Genomic DNA, 23,226 nt, shown 5'->3' on the forward strand with positions numbered 1-23,226 from the left:
ATGACCGTGTTGAAATCTCCTCCTAGGATTAGATTAGAGCTCCCCCAAGAGGAAAGTTTCTGTAGGACAACTGCAAAAAAATCCTGTTGAGAGACATTTGGGGCATATAGATTAAGGAGAGTATACAAGACATTATCAATAATCACATCTAGCAAAATAAATCTCCCATTAGGATCGAGAAACCTTCTGCGTATCGAATATTGTAGGGACTTGTGAAAAAGGATGGCAACTCCCCTGGTTTTATTAGAATAAGGGGCCGAGATACAATCTCCGATCCAGGGGGCACGTAGAGTGTTACGGGGATCGTCTAGCCAATGTGTTTCCTGTAGGAAGGTGATGTGAGGGGTCAAACGGTGGAGGTGGGAGAGCACTTTCTTGCGCTTCACTGGAGCGTTAAGGCCCTCCACATTCCATGATACTATATTGAAGGCAAGGAGTGGGGTATCCTCCGCGACGGCGGGGGGAGTAGGGGCGGGGTCAGCTATATCAGCCTATACCGATGGATGGGAATGCAAGAAAAAATATACTAGAGGTAAAGTAGGGCCCCTGCCCGTCCCAGCGAGCGGGAAGGGGTTGACCCATGGAGGATCGGGGTCGGCAGGTCCGGCAGGTGCAGCCAACAATATTAAACAGTAACATAAAAAACAAACAAGAAAAACAAGAAAATTTACAGCTCATTGTATACACAGAGCTGCGCAATTATTCCTCTCCACGTGACCTACAGATGGAGAAAAAAAAAGAGAGAAAAACATGCATGCAAGCAATAATAACAGTGCAACAATCAAGTGGGTAAACTCGAGAAGTGGGCCTTGGCGAGTGTTATGTCATCGAAGAACAACGGCTTGCCGTCCTCGAAGACCCGCAGCCGGGCCGGGTACAGGAGAGAGAATTTGATTTTGGCGTTAAACAGTTGCTTGCACAACGGGACAAACTCCTTGCGTTTAGCAGCGACAATGGTGGAAAAATCCTGAAATATCAAGAGCCGATCTCCGTTGTAGGTTAAGCTATCCGTCTTCCGGTAGTGGTCTAAGAGTCGAGCTTTGTCGGCATAATTAAGGATTTTCATGATCACCGGGCGAGGGCGACCAGAGTTTGTTTTACGTTCAGGGCCGATTCTATGTGTCACGATCCGGGTATCTGGACGCCATTTCTTACCCATCAGATGCCTCCTAAGGCTGGCTCAGCGCTCCAGGACCGGATCCCATCTGTTATCCTGATGTGTACATTCCTGTATCCTCTCCTGTCACTCTGGGACGCTGTCACAGTAAACGCCATATTACACCTGGCATGGCGTCTCCCGTGGCCTCCGCCGCCGTCCCTGAACTTCTGCATGCAGAGTGTCTGAGTGGCGATTACGTCAGCCGCGGCCTCCGCTGTGTCCGCGTGGTTGGATGTGCATCTGTCAGCCTGGCGCCTCCTGTCTCCGGTGGCCGGCGCCGCCATTACTGTTTTCATTACCACATGGATTACAAACCAAACTTCCCTCCAAGTGTCTGCATGGGCGCAGCCATCTTGGATTCTGTCAGCTGATCATTTCCACCAATCTGTTCTCAGTATTGATAATCTGCATAATTGCCTAGCCAATCCCTTCCTTGCTGCAGGTATAAATACACTGTGCCTGAGCAAGGAAGGCGTCAGTGCTTTGGTTGTCAAACCTAGTTCCTGTTTGTCTCTCTCCTGTGATTGTCTTCCAGGTTCCAGCTCCTGTTTCAAGACTTCCACCATAGAGACCCGCACCAGCATTCCACCTGCGGTGTAGCCTGACTCTCCAATCCATTGTGGATTCATCTGTTTCCAGCTACAACATTACCTGCTTCCAGCTCAGCTTCCAGCAGAGTACAGCTTCCCTTAAAGGGCCGGTGTCCTTTCTACACTTTACCACTCTCCACCGGTATTATTATTTCTCCGCTCTCAAGTTCTACATTTCAGTTCATATTTCATCGCTCCCAAGTTCATTTATTATTTAACTGGTTCCAGCCAGTATCCACTCCGTGCTAACAACAGTCTGGTTCCAGCCAGTATCCACAGCAGCTGTTTTATCTTCAGCAACCCAGCTTTTCCTGGAACACCAGCTGGCACAATCCTGGGTTATCTCCATTGCTACAGTCGGGCCTGGTAAGGACTTTCCATCTAGAAGATCATAAGAACTATCTCACACTACCAGTGCCCTGTGGCTCCTGCCATCCTGTAGTACCCAGGAACTGTATTTATTCTTTGCTGACTTTTACGTTTTCTTTTACTGCTGCTGTGTTGCGGAGTTGTCATAATAAACATCATTGACTTTTATCCAAGTTGTCGTGGTCACGCCTTCGGGCAGTTATTATTCATGTTACTTACATGTCCAGGGGTCTGATACAACCTCCCAGGTTCCGGTACATCTCAGCCCCTACAACTGAGGCTGCCTCCCGTCAGCTCAGGCCCTCAGTTGTGACACTATGTGCCCGCTCAATAGCCAGAGGGGCACCTTTGAGATCCATGGCCAGTTGTTGCGGAATCCAGTTAGAAAGAAGATCAAGTAACTCGTGGCCTTTGACCGATTCGGGGATACCCACCACCCGGAGATTACTTCTGCGTCCGCGATTCTCCAAATCATCTAGCTTCTGGGTCAGATCCGAAATGTCACTTTGCTGTGAATTAATGGTGAGTTGTGCTGCATGCAAATCATCCTCCAGGGTAGACACCCTCTGTTCGACGTCATCCAAGCGGCCAGAGTGTTGAGTTAATTTAGATAGAGTAGAGTCAATAGCTTCTCTAATGCCCGCCAGTTTTTCATCTAGCAGAGGGCCCAGCACTGCCGCAATATCCGCAGGTTTCATTTTGGGAGGCTTACTGGCCGGAGCAGACTTGCGTTTTTGTAAGGACCTGGAACGGGTGACAGAGCAATCTGAATCAGACGAGTGTCTCCACACAGTATCGCCTCGGGTTGGGCAATTGACATCGGGGTGGGTATGAGAAATTTTTCCATAAAAATAAGCGGGCAACGGAGGACTGATTTATACAGTAGGAGTCGCCTCACGCAAGGAGCAGGCTATAATGAGGTCACATGGAGAGGAAAAAAAAAAGGGGAAGTATAACAGGTTACATCCCAACGAGTAATGGCTCAGGACCGGTAGGCATCAGTCCGTGAACAGCGCACATGGGCGAGGAGAAATGTCACACAGGTGTAGGAGCCGGCATGGGTTTATGGGTGGAGCAGGTGGAGCGAAGCCATCAGCCGGAGAGTCGGATATGCCAGAAGGCAGTAGGGGGAGAGCTGGTTTTATAGTGATAGGAGTGGCTGAAATAATCAACACGGTGTGTGGCCCAGGGGTAGTGGGCAAAGCAGCTCCCAAGTGTAGTAATCCTGCAGCAAACAGAATAAGAGGGGGTCTCCCAGCCGAGAGAGTATCTGGGTACCTCAGGGGTCACAGCAGTAGGTAGCAGGTTCCGAGATAGAGGTGATCGCAGCAGCACCTATTCCAGCAGGGGTGCAGGGTCAGCTCTCTGCAGGGTGAAAGCCTCCGGGCAGATGGCGGCAGGGCTGTTAAAGTTCGCACCTGTTGTTTCAAGGTGTAATATGATGACTCCCCTCCGGCCGCTAAACAGGAGACATGAGAATAGGCAGAAGTATAGAAATATATTTATAGTGGCTGTGAGTTGTCTAATCTAAAAGTCGCCACAAGAGGGAGCTAGAGTTACAGCCATTTCTAGCTATGGAGTGAGGAGAGAGTTGTGCCAGTCACAAGATGGCCGCCGCCTGTAAATGAGACACGGATCCTCCGGAGGTCCCCGGGTCGTTAATCCCCGCCAGTGAGGGGGGGAGATCTGTCTTGTGAAGATGTTGAAGGTGGGGGTCGGAGGGCAGGCGCCCGGAGAGGCCGGGGATCGGCAAAGCAGAACTTAAAGTCCGGGCGGCGCCAACCACAAGATGGCCGCCGGCCACCAGTCACACGCGTCCCGGCTCTCACCTCCCGCAGATTGTCCGGTCGCCGGTCTCCTGTGAGGGTCAGTGCCTGATGGATGAGTTCTTGGGTGCCAGGGAGCGCCGCTCAGGTGGGGGAGGGGGTCCGCAGAATCGCCGCACCAGGTCCAACGGACCGACGGCTCCACTCTAAAATCGAGGCCCCGGCTTCTGGGGCGGAGGTAGGCCGCAATCCGCAGGGGGCAACGCAGGGCCTCCCTGATTCCGCAGCCTCGACCTCCGGGTGCAGGGTGATGTAGCAGGGCTTAGGGGATTGTTTCCTTGCAGGTGGGCCCCCAAAGTTAGCTCAGGGGTTTATTTTATTGTGTTGCTGGCCGGAGCTCTGCAGGAACCCGACTTCTCCTCTTAAAACTAATGTTTAATAAGCTTGCTGTTTAAGATCTGCCCCTCTATTCTTAAACTCACTGGTCTATGTCCGTTTCAGGACTGACTGAAGAGTATTGTACGTGGTCCCACCGGTGTGGGCTCCCGCAAGATAGACCCAGCGTCATGCGGTGGATGTGGCAGAAACAGAGGATGATTTCTGCGTCTGTGAACTTGAAAAGACTGCTGACCTCTTACCTTTTCACCTTCCTCTACCTGCAAAGAAAGGGAAATCCGTATCTATTCGGTCGAAATGACTGCATCCTACTATAATGCGTCCCCAACCGTTGTGAGGGAACATAGGGCAAGAAAGTAGACTTACCAGTGGTATCTGCCGAGACAAAGCCATCCCCAAACCAGGTTTCACCTTCATAGGGAAGAGACTCCAGTTCTTCTTGGAGTCAGCCTCAGCATTCCATTGGTGAATCCACAACGCCCTCCTAGTCGAGACCGCCATGGAATTGGCCCGCGAACCCAAGAGTCCTATATCCCTTGTGGTCGCACGGCAGTCTGCTGCAATGTTATAGATATGACCCAACTTAAGGAGTACCCTGCATACAACTACTCCCCCATGCGCACGTAATGCAAGTATAATCAACGTACACGCGGACACATAATTAGAGTATCACATATCTTCCTGCATACGATCCTTTGTGACAGGGCCCCGTGCAGAACAGGGGGTGACTCTCACTTTATTCTATCCACGGCGGGAAAAGAATAAACACTCAGGGGTATATTTACTAAAATTCGTAATTTTCAGAATGAGGTTAAAGTTCAAACACGAATGACATCGAATGTATGAAATTGCAACTTTTTGAATTTATTACGACTAATTTACTATGCTGTCGTATTCTGCATTTTCGTGTTTTCCGATGTCGATGTAATTCGTATTTATTGGCAGTGTTTTACGGGAGTGAATAGTAAAACACTGCCGACATTAACACAATGAATCTCGGCCGGATCTGTGAGATCCGTGCAGGGCTTCATTGTGCACCTTTCGTAAAAAAAAATAAAGTGTTAAAAATAAAAATGCGTGGGGTCCCCCCTCCTAAGCAAAACCAGCCTCGGGCTCTTTGAGCCGGTCCTGGTTGTCAAAATATGGGGGGAAAAATGACAGGGGTTCCCCCATATTTCATCAACCAGCACCGGGCTCTGCGCCTGGTCCTGGTGCAAAAAATACGGGGGACCCCTACGCTTTTTGTCCCCCGTATTTTTTGCACCAGGACCAGGCGCAGAGCCCGGTGCTGGTTGATGAAATATGGGGGAACCCCTGTCATTTCCCCCCCCATATTTTGACAACCAGGACCTGCTCAAAGAGCCGGAGGCTGGTTTTGCTTAGGAGGGGGGACCCCACGCATTTTTTTTTCTTACATTTAACACTTTCCCACCCCTTCCCACTGATAAACATGCACGGATCTCATGGATCCGTGCATGCCTATCAGAACACGGTAAAAAAAAGCAGGTCTATTTGAAAACTGCTTTTTTTTACGATTTGTATTTATTCACGGCAGTGTTTGGCTATTGCCGGCAGTGTTTGTGAAATACAAATTTTAGTAAATTACCGAGTTCTACCAAATAACAGGCGTATTTGAGCGATGGTGTATTCATTCGTAATTTTTTTCTTTGACTTCAACAAAAATACGAATGCCCTCATCACTGCCGTGATTTGAGTTTAGTAAATTCCCGAGATGACACTTTTAAGAAAAAACACCATCTCGGTCAAAATCGGGAGCTTAGTAAATATACCCCTCAGAATCCTCTTGAGGATTTGAAAACATCTTGTCACGGCCGCTCAACACATGAGAAGGAATAACTTTACCTCAGCATTCATTATACATTTTTTTATATATACATATATATATACCTTTAAATACACCTATACACACAAATATCTATATATATATATAATTCGTATATAAATATCCCTTTTGACAGGAACAGCAGGGTCCCTAGTGACGTTAATACGTTCTTAATGTGTATGAAACATGTACTGAATGCCGATTTTGTGGATCTAGTCAGGAAACATTATGGTCGACATAAGAAACAGTATTCGTGTCGATCTCCGGGAGTAGTAACTGGGCAAAATAACATTTATGAGATCGCGAGGGGTCTGAGGGAAATCTATTCTACAATAAATGGTGGCAAACTGCTCTAATCAAGCTGGTAACAATCCTCAGGTGCTGCGGGAGGGGGTTACTCTAGACAAGAAAAACAAAAGGGATTTTCCCACGCACTCTGCTTGCTGTTAGTAAGAAGAACTATATACTATGTAATAATAGAAAATGTAGAGCTCTTCGTTACATATGTTTTGCAAAAGATATGATAAGCCTCCAGGCCACTTCACGGCTGCTCTATTACTGGAGGTCCCTAACTAAGCATAAGTCCAGGGCTTGGACCCCACAAAGTCGGCTCAGGCCCGACCACCCTAGGGCAGCACACCTGAAATACTAAAGTGTTAATATGTGTTAAGAAAGAAGCAGAAGCTATGGGTTAGAAAGTGCTACAGAAATAAGGGTGTTAATAAAATACTCAAAAGAGTAATATTAGTGAAAAATTAGGAGAGCTACATAAGTGCTAAATAAATAATATGGCGTGCTGCCCCAAGGTAGCCCAGTCACACCAGACCTGAGGGGTACCACTCCCCAAACACACACAGCATAATAATAAGAATAATAATAATAATAATAATCACTATGGGTCATACAATTGCTTAATGTATGGCCACATGATAATGGCACATACAAAACATATCCAGATTGAGAGCTAGCTGACCTGGAGGCACCCCTGTATCCTCCATATGGCACCACAGGACCCAGCATGCCCTCCTAATGCTGGCTCCATCTATGCCTCACTGAACTGCAGCACGCCATATTATTTATTTAGCACTTATGTAACACTCCTAATTTTTCACTAATATTACTGTTTTGAGTATTTTATTAACACCCTTATTTCTGTAGCACTTTCTAACCCATAGCTTCTGCTTCTTTCTTAACACATATTAACACTTTAGTATTTCAGGTGTGCTGCCCTAGGGTGGTCGGGCCTGAGCCGACTTTGTGGGGTCCAAGCCCTGGACTTATGCTTAGTTAGGGACATCAAGTAATAGAGCAGCCGTGAAGTGGCCTGGAGGCTTATCATATCTTTTGCAAAACATATGTAACGAAGAGCTCTACATTTTCTATTATTACATAGTATATAGTTCTTCTTACTAACAGCCAGCAGAGTGCGTGGGAAAATCCCTTTTGTTTTTCTTGGAAATCTATTCTATGAATATGACACCCTCCATAAATATTACTACGTCTGTGTTCGTGCCACAGACATATGAAACCTTACTATACATACATATACATATAGGTATAGCCCTTTCTGATATGCATCACATTATCATGCCAATTTTTACCCAGTCAGATATTGTTGGTGCCGACAGGGTCACCACCACACGTCTGTGTCTCCCATATAGTTTTCTCTTGGGAAGAACATACATCTACTGACATGTTGACATTTATTCACATGTACCAAGTACCATTAGGAGTCGGCGGTGCCGACAGAGTCATTCCCACAGCCGTTTGTGGCAGAGCACTCAGCTTCAGATATGCCGACACACGTGTACCAAACACATTACACTGGCTATAAGGATAGACCCCAGTACATTCTGTCAGGGAAACACAGAAGGAGTTTACCAGCTCATTTCCACAGCACTCATTATATAATGTGCTTTTTTATTTTTAACTTATAATGCACCAAACAACTGTGCCCCCCCCCCCCCCCCCTCGTTTTTCACTGTGATCTGTACAGCAGTGTTATGGAAGGACCAGCGTCTCTGTGAGGAGAAAATGGCGCTGAAATGAGGTGTGAGGGGTAAGCCCCGCCTCCTTAATGGCGCGCTTCAGCCCCGCTATTTCTTACATATATTTATATTATATATTCATTATATATTTATTATATATATTCGTTTGCCAGTCTCTGTTGAGGATTTATATGCTGCCCAGGGCGCCCCCCGCGTCCTGCACCCTACAGTGCCTGTGTGTGTGGGAGCATGGCGCACAGCATGCCCGCTGTGCGGTACCTCAAAGCCGTCACTGAAGTCTTCTGATCTTCTTCTACTCACCCGTCTTCTGACTTCTGGCTCTGCAAGGGGGGTGACGGCGGGCTCTGGGAACGAGCATCTAGGCGATCAGACCCTCTGGAGCTAATGGTGTCCAGTAGCCAAAGAAGCAGAGCCTTGAAACTCACAGAAGTAGGTCTGCTTTTCTCCCCTCAGTCCCACGATGCAGGGAGCCTGTTGCCAGCAGGTCTCCCTGAAAATAATAAACCTAACATAAAGTCTTTTCAGAGAAACTCAGTAGAGCTCCCATGTGTGTGACCAGTCTCACTGGGCACATAATCTAAACTGGAGTCTGGAGGAGGGGCATAGAGGGAGGAGCCAGTTCACACCCATTCAGAGTCTTAAAGTGCCCATGTCTCCTGCGGATCCCGTCTATACCATGGTTCTTTAAGCGTCCCCAGCATCCTCTAGGACGTATGAGAAATGGATTTTAATACTTATTTAAGGGAATAAACAAATGTTACCAATACACTCATGTGTCCTATAAAGTCATAGGCACTTTTGCTCACATGTCTTGTGACATTGTAATCTGAAATATGGAATAGCTCTTAGCAATCTTCCAGAAATCATTTTGAAGCATTTTGTAAATGAATGATATGATTTCTGTCTTTATTACCATTCTGTAAACAAGGTAATGTGTTACTATTGCAGGGCATGTGCAGAAGCCTGGGCCCAAGGAGGACGGGAAGCTGAGATTAAGGAAAGAGAACGCTGGGAGACTAAAGAAAGAAAGAAGATCCAAGATAGTATTGATGCATTATCTGAAATCAGGAGGCAAGCTGAAGAAAGACACAGGAAGGAGATGGAACAGCGAGGTATTGGGCTTATGCAAAATAGTGATGTCTAAGAATTTATTTGAAGAGGGTTTACTGCATTTCTTTTATATCTATTTATTTGTAGGAAAATTGCTGTCATACAAAAGAGGTCCCTGGGAAGCTAGGGAACCACAATAAACCCTGAGCCTACTAGTCTAGTTGGGTGACTCTTAGATATAAGATGCATCATGAAACAAATATTCTTATGCCTTTATTGTCAGTAGGATGTTTGTATTTGTGATGTGGTTAGTGGGTACAAAGACTATGATCACACATTCCTGATTTCAGACATAATTTAATTCAAGCTGCCAATGGGTGGCTAAAGGTCATAAAGGGTGGCAAGAGCTATTTCATGCAGTAGGGTCATTGCCACACTATTCCACATTTCACAGTGACTAATGGAAGTCCAGGGATGTTATGCACAAGAATGAGCACTAATTTTCCAACCTGACTGGATATTTTATCCAGCATCAGGGCTCTAACTAGGAGTGTGCGAGCAGTGCTGCTGCCTAGGGTGCATGGCTGAGAGAGTGGCACTTTTGCTGCCTTGTTGCACCTGTATTTGACTTGCAGGGTGCTTGGAGTGGCATTCTGCAGCATGCAAATTGTCCAGAGAGGTGCTCGCTGGGAGCTCCACTTCCTGCTCTCGATGGAGGCCTGGCCCTCTCTTTGTTAAGTCATGATGTCACATGTTCCAGGGAGCTTTATTGCCATGCTACAGCTCTGCCCAGTATAACATTTTGTGATGTAAGTAAGGGAGACCCAATAGGATCTTAGAAAAGGGGCTTGCTACCCCAGAGAATATTAGTCTAATATTTGTTTTTCTCATACGTCCTAGAGGATGCTGGGGCCCACGTCAGTACCATGGGGTATAGACGGTTCCCCAGGAGCCATGGGCACTTTAAGACTTTTCTAGAGTGTGAACTGGCTCCTCCCTCTATGCCCCTCCTCCAGACCTCAGTTTAGAAAATGTGCCCAGGCAGACTGGTCGCACTCCAGTGGAGCTCTACTGAGTTTCACTGAAAGACTTTATGTTAGGTTTTTTATTTTCAGGGAGACTGCTGGCAACAGTCTCCCTGCTTCGTGGGACTTTGGGGGAAGAAGTAGGAACCAACTTCCTGAATAGTTCATGGCTCTGCTTTTTGCTGACAGGACACCATTAGCTCCTGAAGGGAACTGAACACTAGCTGCGGGTATGCGCTCACTCCCACATCACACCGTCACCCCCCAAACAGAGCCAGAAGTCAGAAGACGCGTGAGTATTATTACCGGAGATCTGCAAGAGGGACCTCCAGTCATCGTGACGGCTCAAGGTACCGCACAGCGAGCGGGAACCTGCGCGGACATGCTATCCATACACAGCGCACAGCAGGGCGCGCGCGGGAGGGGGGGCCTTGGAGAGCATGAAAACCTACTCTGACTGGCAAAAAGGAAGCATATTGGGCCGTGGCACAATCCTACACCCCCACCAGTATAAATATTACCTCATGTTTGCTGAGGAAAAATGTGCCATTGCAGGGGGCGGGGCTTCTTCCTCAGGCAGCCTGTTCAGCGCCATTTTCTTCCAGCAAAAAGCAAGAGAAGAAACGCTGATCCTCCTCTCAACTCATGATTTTAGTATCACAGTGAAAAAAGGGGGGGAAAGTGTATATTGTGGTATTATAACCTATTATTGACAATATATATAGTGCAAAAAGTCTCTGTGTACAAAGTACACGACACAGGTTTTTTTTATTTAAGCGCTGATTTGTGGACTGGCAATTCGTTTCTGTGTCCCTCTGACAGATTTTACTGTGGGTCTGTCCGCTATAAGCCCCGGAGTGTCTGTGGTGTGTTTGTGCACGTGTGTGACATGTCTGAGGCAGGGAGCTCTTCCTCTGTGGGAGCCATGTTAGGGACACAGAGTTGTAATGTGACACCAAGAGCCTGACTGGGTGAAAGATTTACGTGATAGTGTGAATCATATCAGTAAGAGATTGGATAAGTCTGAGTCTCATGCAGAAAACTGAAAATAATCTGTTGAAGATGTGATTTTTAATATTTCTGCCTTTCATCCACAGGGGACCCCTCTGGGTCACATAAACATTTGCACAAGTAGTATGAAATAATACCGACATGGATGCTGATTCCTGTGTCGACAATAGTGATTCCAGGGGAATAGGTCCTAAATTAGCGAAAAACATTAAAAACATGTTTTTAGCTATAAAGGAGGTATTAGAAGTTACGGGGCCCCCTCCTTTACCACAGGAGCAGGCTTACTTTAGTAAAGAAGTAATGTAACTTTCCCTCCACCTCATGAGCTGAACAGTCTCTTGGAGGGAGTCTGGTTTAACCCGAAAATACATTTTCAGATTCCCAAAAGAAGTCAGGCAGCGTAGCTTTTTCCATTCAGAGGACAGGAAAAGGTGGGAGTCAACCCCCATTTTAGACAGTGCCCTATCACGGTTAAAGAAAAAAGGTGTCTCTCCCTGCGCCTGAGACGGCTTCACTTAAGGAGCCGGCAGACCGCATGTTGGAGACTACGTTGTAATCTATTGATGTGGCCAATGGGACACTACTCAGGCCTACCATTGCCTGTGCGTGGGTGAGTGGTGCTATTGAAAAGTGGTCAGAAAACTTGTCATCAGACATTGACTCAATAGATAGAGACGAGATACTCCTAACGTTAGGTCATATCAAAGACGCTGATGCGTACATGAAAGATATTGGTCTCTTGGGATCAAGAGCCGCTACCATGGCAATCTCAGCACGGAGGGCATTGTAGATTCGCCAATGGAATGCTGACGCAGATTCCAAAAGGAATATGGAGGCTCTCCCGTATTAAGGGAAGTCCTTATTTGGAGATGGGCTGGATGCTTTAGTTTCTGCGGCTACCACAGGTAAGTCGACATTCTTGCCTATTGCCCCTGCGCCGGCAAAAAAAACACATCACTCTCAGATGCAGTTATTTCGGCCAAAAAATTACAAAAAAGGGTAAAGGTTCCCCTTTCTTTGTGGGTAAAAGGAAGGGGAAAAGGAAATAAAGTCCACAGTGTCTCCAGGATCACAGGAGCAGAAATTAACCTCAGCTTCTGCCAAATCTTCAGCAAGACGCTGGGGCTCCCTTGCGGGAGTCCGCTCAGGTGGGGGCACGTCTGAAACTCTTCAGTCAGTTCTGGGTTCAATCTGGCCTAGACCCGTGGGTCATACAAATATAGTCCCACGGGTACAAACTGGAGTTTCAAGACATTTCCCCAGGCCGTATTTTCAAATCGACCTCACCAGCTTCTATCCCAGACAGGGAAGTGGTGGCAGCAGCAATACAAAAATTGTGTAAGGATCAAGTTTTTGTCCTAGTTCCCTTGTTACAACAAGGAGAAGGGTTTTATTGCAACCCTATTCGTGGTTCTGAAGCCGGTCGGCTCGGTCATACCGATTCTAAACCTGTATACTCTGAATCTCTACCTGCAAAGGTTCTAGTTCAAGATGGAATCTCTGAGGGCAGTGGTTTCCAGTCTGGAGGAGGGGGACTTCATGGTGTCAGTAGACATAAAAGATGCCTACTTACACGTTCCCATTTATCCTCCACATCAAGCTTATCTGAGATTCGCAATACAGAATTGTCATTACCAATTTCAGGCGTTGCCGTTCGGACCTTCCATGGCACCGAGAGTTTTCACCAAGGTGAAGGCAGGAGATGATGGTCCTCCTTCGACAGCAAGGCATCAATATAATTCCTGACCTGGAAGATCTCCTGATAAAAGCGAGATCCAGGGAAAAGTTGGTGCAGAACATGGCACTCTCCCTGACAGTACTTCAACATCACGGTTGGATCATAAGTTTTCCAAAGTTACAATTGGAACCGACGACAAGATTGTCCTTTCTGGGGATGATACTGGACACAGAAATACAGAGGGTATTTCTTCCAGTAGAAAAAGCTCTGGAAATCCAGAGAATGGTCAAACAAATTCTGAAACCAACAAGAGTGTCGATTCATCAATGCATTCGGTTGTTGGGGAAGATGGTAGCGGCCTAAGAGGCCATACAGTTTGGCCGATTCCATGCCAGAGTATTCCAGTGGGACCTATTTGACAAGTGGTCTGGATCCCATCTACACATGCTTCAGAGGATAATCCTGTCATCCAAAGCCAGAATTTCGCTCCTGTGGTGGCTACACAGTTTTCACCTCCTAGATGGACGCAGGTTCTAGATTCAAGACTGGATCCTGGTGACCACGGATGCAAGTCCCTGAGGCTGGGGAGCAGTCACACAGAGGGAGAGCTTCCAAGGAAGATGGTCAAGTCAAGAAGCTTGTCTTCACATAAACGTTCTGGAGTTGAGAGCCATTTACAAAGGCCTTCTACAAGCGGTACATCTTCTTCAAGATCAACCCGTACAGATCCAGTCGGACAGTGTAACAGCAGTCGCGTACATAAACCGTCAGGGCGGAACGAAAAGCAGAGCGGCAATGGCAGAGGTGTCAAAGATCCTCCTCTGGGCAGAAAGACATGCAAAAGCTCTGTCGGCAATTTTCATTCTGAGAGTGGACAACTGGGAAGCAGACTTCCTCAGCAGACACGATCTCCATCCAGGAGAGTGGGGCCTCCACCAAGAAGTCTTCGCAGAGTTGACAGGTCTTTGGGGAATTCCTCAAATAGACATGATGGCATCTCGTCGCAACAAGAAGCTTCAGACATATTGTTCCAGGTCAGGAGACCCTCAAGCAATAGCAGTGGATGCACTAGTGACCCAGTGGGTGTTTCAGTCGGTATATGTCTTCCCTCCACTTCCACTCATTCCGAAAGTTCTCAAAATTATAAGAAGAACAGGAGTTCGAGCGATCCTCATTGTCCCAGACTGGCCAAGGAGGGCTTGGTGTCCAGATCTTCAGGAGTTGCTCATAGAAGATCCTCTGCCTTTATCTCTCCGCGAGGACCTGCTGCAGCAGGGGCCGTGCGTGTATCAAGACTTACCGCGGCTACGTTTGACGGCATGGCTGTTGAGCGCCGAATCCTAGCCCGAAAGGGTATTCCAAAAGAAGTCATTCCCACTCTTATTCAGGCCAGGAAGGGAGTAACGTCTAAACATTACGCCATATTTGGAGAAAATATGTGTCTTGGTGTGAAACCAAGAAGACTCCAACGGAACAGTTTCAGTTAGGAAGTTTTCTCCATTTTCTCCAGACGAGTGTGGATGCGGGCCTACGATTTGGTTCAATCAAGGTCCAGATTTCGGCCTTGTCCGTTTTCTTTCAGAAACAATTGGCCTCCCTTCCAGAAGTTCAGACATTCGTGAAGGGGGTGCTACACATCCAACCTCCATTTGTTCCTCCTGTGGCACCATGGGATCTTAACGTGGTGTTGCGATTCCTTCCATCAGATTGGTTTGAACCTCTCCAGGAGATTGAGTTGAAATTTCTCACTTGGAAAGTGGTCATGCTGTTGGCCTTGGCATCCGCAAGAAGGGTGTCCGAGTTAGAGGCCTTGTCTCACAAGAGCCTTACTTGGTTCTCCATGAAGATAGAGCTGAGTTACGAACTCGTCAACAATTTCTTCCAAAAGTGTTTTTTTCTTTCCATATAAACCAGCCTATTGTGGTGCCAGTGGCTTCTGACACCATCGCTGCTTCAAAGTCCCTAGCTGTGGTTGGGGCTTTGAGAATCTATGTCGCTAGAACGGCTCGGATAAGGAAAACAGAGGCTCTGTTTGTCCTGTATGCTCCCAACAAGATTGGGTGTCCTGCTTCTAAGCAGACTATTGCGCGCTGGATCAGAGGTACGATTAAGCACGCTCATTCCGCGGCAGGATTGCCGTTAACGAATTCGGTGACTGCCCATTCTACTGGAAAGGTGGGCTCGTCCTGGGCGGCTGCCCGGGGGGTCTCGGCATTACAACTTTGCCGAGCAGCTACTTGGTCAAGGGCAAACACGTTTACTAAGTTTACAAGTTTGACACCTTGAGGACCTACAGGTTGGTCAATCAGTTCTGCAGGGTCATCTGCACTCTCCCGTCCGTTCTGGAGCTTTGGTATAACCCCATGGTACTGAAGTGGACCCCAGCATCCTCTAGGACGTATGAGAAAACAGGATTTTAATACCTACCGGTAAATCCTTTTCTCCTAGTCCGTAGAGGATGCTGGGCACCCAACCCAGTGCGTACTTTACCTGCAGTTATTATTTTGTTGAAAATGTTTTTAACACGTTTGATGTAATGTTCATGCTGTTGGCATGTGTTTTGTTTAATACCATGTTGTGCGGCATGGTTGAAGTGTGAGCTGGTGTAAATCTCACCGTTAACTTTAAAGTAAATCCTTTCCTTGAAATGTCCGTCTCCCTGGGCACAGTTCCTATACTGAGGTCTGGAGGAGGGGCATAGAGGGAGGAGCCAGTTCACACTCTAGAAAAGTCTTAAAGTGCCCATGGCTCCTGCGGAACCGTCTATACCCCATGGTACTGTAGTGGACGCCAGCATCCTCTACGGACTAGGAGAAAAGGATTTACCGGTAGGTATTAAAATCCTGTTTTTTCATTGACATATGTTTTAATATGGGATTTAGTCAGGATCCTGGCGGCTTGGGATCCCGACGGTCAGAATACCGACACCGAGATCCTGACCACCAGAATGCCGGCAGCTCTGCCACAACTATTCCCACTCCTGGGTGTCCACGATACCCATGGAGTGGGAATAGAACCTGCGGCGAGCGCAGCGAGCCACCGAGTCTGCAGCGTGGCAAGAGCAGCGAGCCTGTAAGGGGCCTCATTGCGCTTGCCCCCCTGCCGGCATTCTGGCGGTCGGGATCCCATTGTCGGTATTCTGGCCGCCGGTATCCCGTACCCAACCCTTTTAATATATGTTATCTATACGATATATGCCCGTGTGAAAAACTGCATTATGAATGATGTTGTGAATGATTGTTTAGGAGAACTGTCCACAGAGAGTAATGCAGCTCCTGAGCAACAGGAGAAACTCTGCAGGAATGAGGAGTCTCAGGAGAAGATCCAAAAGTTTGTAGAAGGGGCTATGGAGGCTTGCGAGGAGTTATACGCTAATAAAGATGGGTTGGATACACCAAAAAGTCACCCTATACAACCCTTGGACACAGATGAGCAGAAGCAGGATGAGATGTTTCCTCAGTCTGAGCAGGAATCGTCTACATTTACAGATAATGAGCATTGCAGTGTTCAGAATAAAGATAAGTTATGTCCTATGGAAACACGTCCTACAAGCAACAGCACTGCAGTAATTCAAGTTAACATAATGACCAGCACGGAGCTCACTGATCATTTCTGGGGTACTCACCTTTAATTCTTTGTCCTACTCTTTTCCACATGACCTTATACTGTCACATCCAGTGACTTCCTCTATTCAGTTTTTCAGTGACAAAAGTTAACAGTTCCTCCAAGTTGGGTGCGCAGAAATGAGAGGAGATTGGCAGACAAAGGGCCTTATTCAAGTCACATCGCAATCACAATGCGACCACAGTTTTTGAGAAAGGCGTGCTCTGTGCAGGTCCCATCCTGCCCGAAAACGCTCGGTCCTGTCCTGCGCATCCTGTCCTGCATGAGTCAGTCGCATTAACTGACTGGCAGAGGCGTTCGCGGGGCATGTGGGGGGCGGCGACTGAGCATTTTTGGGCCGGCGAAAGCAGAATCTGCAATCCTTACTGAATAAGGTCCACAAGCTACAATGATTACACTTACAGAGAATGCATATTTCATCAATAAATGTGTAAAAATGCAGATAACATTATACACAACTTGCCAAAGTGACTATAACTATGCAAGCCCAGTTTAACATTATATTTATAAAATAATCCAGAAGTTTAGGTTACACTACATCAAACATATATGGGGAAATGTAAAATCCTGCGACTTGCAGGCATTAACGAGATCCTGGAGAGCCTGTCTAATATTTTAAAGTGACAATCATTTAAAATGCCCGACCTACCTGGTTTTGACTTTTAAATGATTGCCACGTTATAACAGACTTGCAGTAATCTCGCGGGTGCATGCCCTGCAAGTCACCAGCTATTACATTTCCTCCAGATTCTGTATCACAGAAATGTAATAATGTATGCTGCAAATTACTGTGTTATTTCTACAATGATTTTTGCTAAAACTGTGCTTTTAAAACTGTTGGCAGTACATTTGGGGGGTAATTCTGAGTTGATCGCAGCATGATTTTTGTTAGCAGTTGGGCAAAACCATGGCCCTCATTCCTAGTTGTTCGCTCGTTGCCGATTTTCTCTATATTGCGATTAGTCGCTTACTGCGCATGCGCAATGTTCGCAGAGCGCATGCGCTTAGTTATTTTACTCAACAGTTAGGTATTTTACTCACGGCATTACGAGGATTTTTCTTCGTTCTGGTGATCGGAGTGTGATTGACAGGAAGTGGGTGTTTCTGGGCGGAAACTGGCCGTTTTATGGGTGTGTGTGAAAAAACGCTGCCGTTTCTGGGAAAAACGCGGGAGTGGCTGGAGAAACAGGGGAGTGCCTGGGCGAACCCTGGGTGTGTTTGTGACGTCAAACCAGGAACGAAACTGACTGAACTGATCGCAGTGGCAGAGTAAGTGTCGAGCTACTCAGAAACTGCTAAGAAATTTCTATTCGCAATTTTGCGAATCTTTCGTTCGCAATTCTGCTAAGCTAAGATACACTCCCAGAGGGCGGCGGCTTAGCGTGTGCAATGCTGCTAAAAGCAGCTAGCGAGCGAACAACTCGGAATGAGGGCCCATGTGCACTGCAGGGGAGGCAGATATAACATGTGCAGAGAGAGTTAGATTTGGGTGTGGTGTGTTCAATCTGCAATCTAAATTGCAGTGTAAAAATAAATCAGCCAGTATTTACCCTGCACAGAAACAAAATAACCCACCCAAATCTAACTCTCTCTGCACATGTTATATCTGCTTCCCCTGCAGTGCACATGGTTTTGCCCGACTGCTAACAAAAATCCTGCTGCGATCAACTCAGAATTACCCCCTTGGTGCACTTTCCGTATATATATATATATATATATATATAAATCTGATGCCTGTTGCTACAGCACTTGTAAGCTGATGTCATTATCTTTTGTCTGTAGAGTCACAGGAGGAGATGAATACAGAAGGTACTCTGACCACTGTAATGGTTGATGCAGCAGATGTAGAATCTGTTCCTCTGAAGGTCACACAGAAGCTGTTCATTGATGTAGGTGAAACTGGCAACATAGTATCCCTGTGCTATATCCATTGCCGTATGTAAATGACAACAATCCCTTTATATTCTCTTTGGGGCTCATTCTTAGTTGGGAGCAAAGCAAAAAAGAGCTCCTCTCCTACCCTCCTCCCTATCTGCTCTTTACATTACTACACCAATAAATTCACTTCCAAAATGGAAGCCATGCCTGGTTCTCCCCTCTTGCCGCCATGCCTGGTTCTCCCCTCTTGCCGCTACTCTCTCTCAACTGCCTTCCCGCCGTGTCTGCCTTTTCCCCCACAACCTCTATGATCTCACAAGCAGGGCCTTCTTCCCTCATGTTCTTTGGCTTCCCTTATTTATACTATCATCTACTCCATACTTCCTTTCAATGGCACCTAACCATTGTTTTCTGTCACCTTGCTGCTTGTTTGAGTGGTATACCCAATTTTGCATCAACATTTATAAACCATTTACTTGTCCTGCAATGTCTTCGAATTTAAGTCACTGTTTTCTTGTGAGCTCATTTTGTTATGTACTTTGTTAGGAGCTGCAGAACCCTTGTGGCACCATATAAATTTAGGATAATAAAGATGATAACCAGGGTTAAAGTCCATATTCTCCTCTGCTCATCTAATCCCTCTTGACTCTTGACCCTATATCCTCACACCTTCACTCTCCCCTGATAAAGCAGCAATAAGTCTTTACTTATTTATACATATAAAACAAACATTAAATGAATGTTTGCTCCCACTTCGCACATCTCTTCACCCTATCCCTCCCTTCTGGCAATGTCCAATCTTCCTTTAAACATACCCTGGTCTCTCCCAGCCTTTCAAAACCTTTACTTTATCCAGACACACTCTCACTACTGCCCTTTCTCTCTCGCCCCGATACCTCCAAGATTCTTGAGAAGATTCCACTTCACTTCCTAATACCCACTTACTGCTCAATTCTTGACCGCCTTCATTCATCGCCTCTCCTGAAACTGCCATCACCGAGATCATTAAGGACCTTCTCGACTAGCCAAATCTAAGAGCGACTTCTCTTTACTCATCCTCCTTGATCTGTCTGCTGCTTTCGACACTGTCAACCACCGTCTTCTCTTCCACACTCTCTACTCCAGTGGCCTCCATATCTCTGGGGTCTGTTTACTAAGCCTTGGATGGAGATAATGTCAACTGAGATAAAGTACCAGCCAATCAGCTCCTAACTGTTATTTTGCAAACACAGCCTGTAACATGGCAGTTAGGAGGTGATTGGCTGGTATTTTATCTCAATTCACTTTATCTCCATCCAAGGCTTAGTAAATAGACTGTTTCATGGTTCAATCTTACCTCTCCAATCACTCCTTTTCAGTCTTTAACTCTGTATCCACCTTCTCTGACTTAATGTACCTGTACGCATCCTCCAAGGGACTGTTCTTGGCCCCCTTCTCTTCTCCTTCTGTACCTCTTCCCATGTAGACCTCATCAGATCCTTTCAACCTTCACTAGAATCTTTATGATGATGACACCCACATCTATTTCTCCTCTCTGAACCTCTCTCGTTCTATCTCCTCATATGTCTCCAACTGTCTGTCTCCTGGATGTTCCATCTCTTCCTTCAACATGACGGAAACCAAGCTAGTTGTTTTTCCCACTTCCAGGGTCCTTTCTTCTCTCTGTGTTAATAACATTAGTATCTCCTGTGTACCTGAAGTTTGCTGTAAAGGTGTCATAGTCGATTATGCTGTCTTTCACTCCCCATATAAAGGTCACTTCTAGCTTGAAACAGTGGTGGTCATTCCGAGTTGATCGCAGCAGCAATTTTGTTAGCAATTGGGCAAGACCATGTGCACTGCAGGTGGAGCAGATATAACATTTGCAGAGAGAGTTAGATTTGGGTGGGTTATTTCGTTTCTGTGCAGGATAAATACTGGCTGCTTTATTTTTACACTGCAATTTAGATTTCAGTTTGAACACACCCCACCCAAATCTAACTCTCTCTGCATATGTTATATCTGTCCCCCCTGCAGTGCACATGGTTTTGCCCAACTGCTAACAAATTTGATGCTGCGATCAACTCAGAATTAGGCCCAGTGTCAGAATATAACTCTTTATTTAAACCAGGTGCCACCAAATATCTCATTCATGCTCTACTCATTCCCTATCTAGTCTACTGCAACTCTTTGGTCTCCTCCGCTCTCCCACTCCCTAATTCAGACTCACTTCAGTGCTGCTACTGTATTCGTTTAATTTTCCACTCCTGGGGGGCAGTCATTTCTACCTGCTTCACTGACTCCCTATCCTGCACAGAATTCAATTAAAACTACTTCCCCTCACTTACAAAGCCTTAACCACTTCTCCCCTCCCTACATCTCTAACCTCATCTCTCTCCGCCCTCCCTCTCGCCCTCTCTGTTCCTTCTCAGACCAATTCCTGGCATCCAACCTGGTCACTTCATCTCATGCCTGCTTCCAAGATTTTGCTTAATATACCCTATCTTTTGAAACTCACTTTCTCGCTAAAACAAGCTCTCAACTAGTCTCATTAACTTTAAACATGACCTTAAAACATTTTTTTTTTTTCTGCTGCGGGGTACACTGGGCTCCACAAGGATTAACATCGGGGTGTAGAGTAGGATCTTGATCCGAGGCACCAACAGGCTCAAAGCTTTGACTGTTCCCAAGATGCACAGCGCCGCCTCCTCTATAACCCCGTCTCCGTGCACAGGAGCTCAGTTTCGTTAACCAGCCCAGATCAAGATCCTACTCTACACCCCGATGTTAATCCTTGTGGAGCTTAGTGTACCTCACAGAAAGAGATTTAACAACGGTAAGTTCTTACCATAAATTTTATTTTTTTAAATGAATGCGTACCAGCCCTCCTGCTAATTCAATACTGTTCTACTCTACCCCTCCACTATGTATCCTTCCCATTTCACGCTCCAGCTGTTCACCCCTTTCCCTTAGTATGTGAGCTCTCACAGGCAGGGCCTTCGATCCTCTTGTTCCCTAACACTATCCATGTCACCAGTGCTCTTCTCTCTTGTTTCCTCCCCTTAGTAACTCTGACTAAGCCATTCAGTGGGTGCAGGATTACTGAGTACTGAATTACCTTGCCTCAGTGGGTTTCCCTACCATTGCCCCTGTCAATCTGTCCCATCTGTGGTAATATATTATTGAATGTACTTGTGCTGTGGCCTTCCATGGTGTACTGTATTTATGCTCTGATACCCTATTGCTATTTTATATGTTTACCCTGTACAGCACTGTGTACACTTTGAGGTGCCTTTATACATAAAAGTTAATACAGATTGAGTCTCTCATATATGAAATGCTTGGAACCAGAAGTATTTCGGATTTCATATTCTTCCATATTTTGGATTATTTGCATATCATAATAAGATATCTTGGGGATGTGACCAAAGTCTAAACACATAATGCATTTGTGTTTCATATACACCGTGTGCACACAGCCCGAAGGTCATTTTATACCATATTTATGATAATTTTGTACATGAAACAAAGTTTGTGTACACTGAGCCATCAGAAAGCAAAGGTGTCACTATCTTGGACTGCGCTCAAAAAACATCAGCTTTCTGATATACTGATAAAATAACATGTAAATGTGAACTGATACCTGGAACTGTTTTCTATAGGATTTGCCAGATTTAGAAGATGCAGAAGTTGATGAGTTGTCTCCAGCTCTGCAGGACAAGATGCGCACTAATAAGGTACATATTACTGCAGGTGAGACTTGGGGGCGGCCGCAGTCACCACGCTAGTACCATCTGATCTTCATGCGCCCACCGGCTACCCACACCGCGCTGGCCGCCACCCGCTGCCTGCTACTTAATTCCATCCAGCTGCATGCTGGGTGAAAGTGAGGTAAGAGATTGTGGGGAGCCGGGGGACCTGCTCCCTGCTCAGCACACTCTTTCTGGAATCAGGGCTGCTCCTGTCTGACTGCTATTAGCGGATCAGCTACCCAGGGCTGGATCAGAGCATTGCTGACATATGGACAAGCTGCTAGGGAGCAGAGTGTGCGAGAAGAGCCAGAACTGTCTGCCAGGGGTCGCTCAGAGCCTCCCCTGCTCCAACGTGTCCAGGGACAGCATCCAATTCTCAGATGACTGGGACTTTCAGGACTTCAGAAGTGAGTGTCACTTGGAATCTGGCTGGACTCTGAGTTATAACAAGTGTGGGATCACAGTGTGGGTGTAGATCCTGGAGGAGGAGAGGGCCCTGCACAAGATCAAAGTGAGGATAGGACCCACTTGTTACATTACTGCTGGCCAGCTGTGGGATCCCTACTGATTACATACTACTGCCCGGCTGTGGAATCAAACTGGTTACATTGTACCTACTCCAGCCCCCTGTGAGATCCATCTTATCACGATGTCTCTATAAATACCTGGCCGGAGAGATCCCACCTGTTGCAGTGTATTTACTACTACTGTTCCTGGCAGGTGAGATGCACTTGTTACACTCTACCTGGCATAAAGTGTATAAAAGGGGCTCTACCTGGTGTAATGTGTATAAGGGGCTCTACCTGGCGTAATGTGTATAAGGGTACTACTGTGTGGTGTAATGTGACTGAAGGTCACTTCTGTGCGGTGTAATGTGAATTGGTACTATTCTGTGGCCATGCCTCTTACCCATGAAGCCACGCCCCTATATTTTTGACGCGCACTGTCCCTGTTTATGAAGGGGGGGGGCAGTACGTTATTGTACGAGCTGCTTCATTATTGAAGCTGCACACATCCCTTTCACAAAGTTTTTCACAATATAAAACTTCTCCAGCTGTAATGCCTGAAATGACAGTGGTGTCAGCCAGTAAAACCAC

General features: G+C 46.5%; 1 protein-coding gene across 2 annotated transcripts in view; it reads left to right on the forward strand.

Moving 5' to 3' along the window:
• The window catches only part of DNAAF1 (dynein axonemal assembly factor 1), a 99,002-nt gene that overhangs the window by 59,772 nt on the left and 16,004 nt on the right, over nt 1-23,226 (forward strand). Inside the window, exons 7-10 of one of the 2 annotated variants that reach the window (XM_063945432.1) lie at nt 9,081-9,244; nt 16,142-16,513; nt 18,303-18,409; nt 22,040-22,114. In XM_063945432.1, coding sequence (XP_063801502.1) covers nt 9,081-9,244; nt 16,142-16,513; nt 18,303-18,409; nt 22,040-22,114 — 718 coding nt within the window. The remainder of the gene's footprint in view (nt 1-9,080; nt 9,245-16,141; nt 16,514-18,302; nt 18,410-22,039; nt 22,115-23,226) is intronic. The other variant, XM_063945433.1, reaches the window with a different exon arrangement.

Source organism: Pseudophryne corroboree, chromosome 11 (assembly GCF_028390025.1).
Source record: "Pseudophryne corroboree isolate aPseCor3 chromosome 11, aPseCor3.hap2, whole genome shotgun sequence".
Lineage (NCBI taxonomy): Eukaryota > Metazoa > Chordata > Amphibia > Anura > Myobatrachidae > Pseudophryne > Pseudophryne corroboree.